This window comes from Etheostoma spectabile, chromosome 8, assembly GCF_008692095.1.
Source record: "Etheostoma spectabile isolate EspeVRDwgs_2016 chromosome 8, UIUC_Espe_1.0, whole genome shotgun sequence".
In the NCBI taxonomy this organism is placed as follows: domain Eukaryota; kingdom Metazoa; phylum Chordata; class Actinopteri; order Perciformes; family Percidae; genus Etheostoma; species Etheostoma spectabile.
This window is the reverse complement of record NC_045740.1, coordinates 17,587,288-17,588,782: the sequence shown is the minus strand read 5'-3', so window position 1 is coordinate 17,588,782 and position 1,495 is coordinate 17,587,288. Positions and strand designations below refer to the sequence as shown.

The 1,495-nt window shown below is 36.9% G+C and overlaps 1 protein-coding gene across 1 annotated transcript in view; it reads left to right on the top strand.

The window, feature by feature from the left end:
• The window catches only part of LOC116693765 (zona pellucida sperm-binding protein 3), a 4,855-nt gene extending 3,951 nt beyond the window's left edge, over positions 1 to 904 (top strand). The window contains exon 9 of the mRNA XM_032522996.1: positions 794 to 904. Coding sequence (XP_032378887.1) covers positions 794 to 858 — 65 coding nt within the window. The 3' untranslated portion in view covers positions 859 to 904. The remainder of the gene's footprint in view (positions 1 to 793) is intronic.
• Positions 905 to 1,495: the final 591 nt, after the last annotated feature.

The window sequence follows — 1,495 nt, the reverse complement described above, 5'->3', positions numbered from 1 at the left end:
ACACGGCCAACCTGAATGTACTTTGTTTTACAAAATGCATGTTCCAACAGCATTTGAAGTGCATGTGTAACAATCAAGCTCGTTTGAATGACTTCTTTGAAAGAATACTATATCTGTTCACAAGTTACCCATTAAATTAGTCTTGCTGGATTCTCTACCAACTTTAAAAGGAAACTTGAACCAACTTTGTAGCTTTGCATTAGAGCTTGACTGACCATTAAGACGATATGTTTAAAACTCCAGGAAAGTGTTAGACCGACTTCCGTAACATTAGTTACGGAACCAGTTCTCACTAAATATTTGTCAGAACAGGGAACATCAAATGTATTGAAAGGTCTAAAAATGTATAACCTTAACATTTGAAACTAAGTCTTTTTGCATTAAAAACTCAGTGTTGCCAACAGGGATGTTATAGAGCGCCCTCTGGACAAACTATGCAACACTCATAACACGGGTGACTTAACTTTTTATCAAATTTGTCAAATGATTCTGAATAAAATCGGCCATTGTAAATGCATCAGTCAGGCTGTACTTTGCAGTAAAGGTAAAATGTGCAGATGGAACGATGTCTGGCTTCATCCATGTTAAACATCGTCTTGCAGATGAGTGGCGAGCAACAGCCTGATGTGTTCTCATTAAAGTGAAACTGTGTATATATGTATTTAGGGAGTTTACTACTTTAACCAAATATAGATTAAATCTATTAGAAGGTTTGGCTAAACCCTTAAAACTGTCAGTTTAGTTAAAAATGAATTGTGTTTCATATATAAATAACAATGTGTTCTTGTTCCAGGTGCTCAGTGGCAAATGGAAAGAGCGATTGGCCCAATCTCCATAAAGGAGAAACCTCTGTGGTGAAATCGTCATTAAAAACAACTATGAGATTAAAAATCTTAAACCTTAAGACCTGGCTTGTGTCATTTTTCTTATCAGAAGAAAATGAGTAAAAACCAAGTACAACTGAGTTTCCAAACTGTTGGAGGGAGTCCAATGCTTTTTATGAAAGCTCTGTATGACGAACGTCAAATGATAACACTGTCTTCTCTTATTTCTGTTCCACATGACTTGCATGTGGCATAGCCTTAAACTGGTACTTTGCTCAGTTGAAAGCCTTTCTCAGGTGGGTCTAATTCCCAGTGCTTGAAAAGCGGAGAATAGGAGGCGAGAGTCCAGATCGGCCCAGCTAAGCTTTTGTTACCAAAACGAGCAGGATACCCAGGGCTCGGTTTACACTACATCAGTTTCTAGCCACTGGAACTCATTCACTTTAACCAACCTCAGTGACACTTTTGGGTAAATTTCACAAGTGAAATTGTCAATGTGTCTTGATTTTAAAAATCTTAAGATGCACTAGATTTTTGAATTAAAGTGGTGCATAACTTCCCCTGTTATGCCAGTATGAAACACTAATTGAATACAATGAACGAGACTTTTAAATTTGGCACCCAGACATCAAGGAATGTGAAAATGAGACAAATTTAGTGTTTTTTTTTTT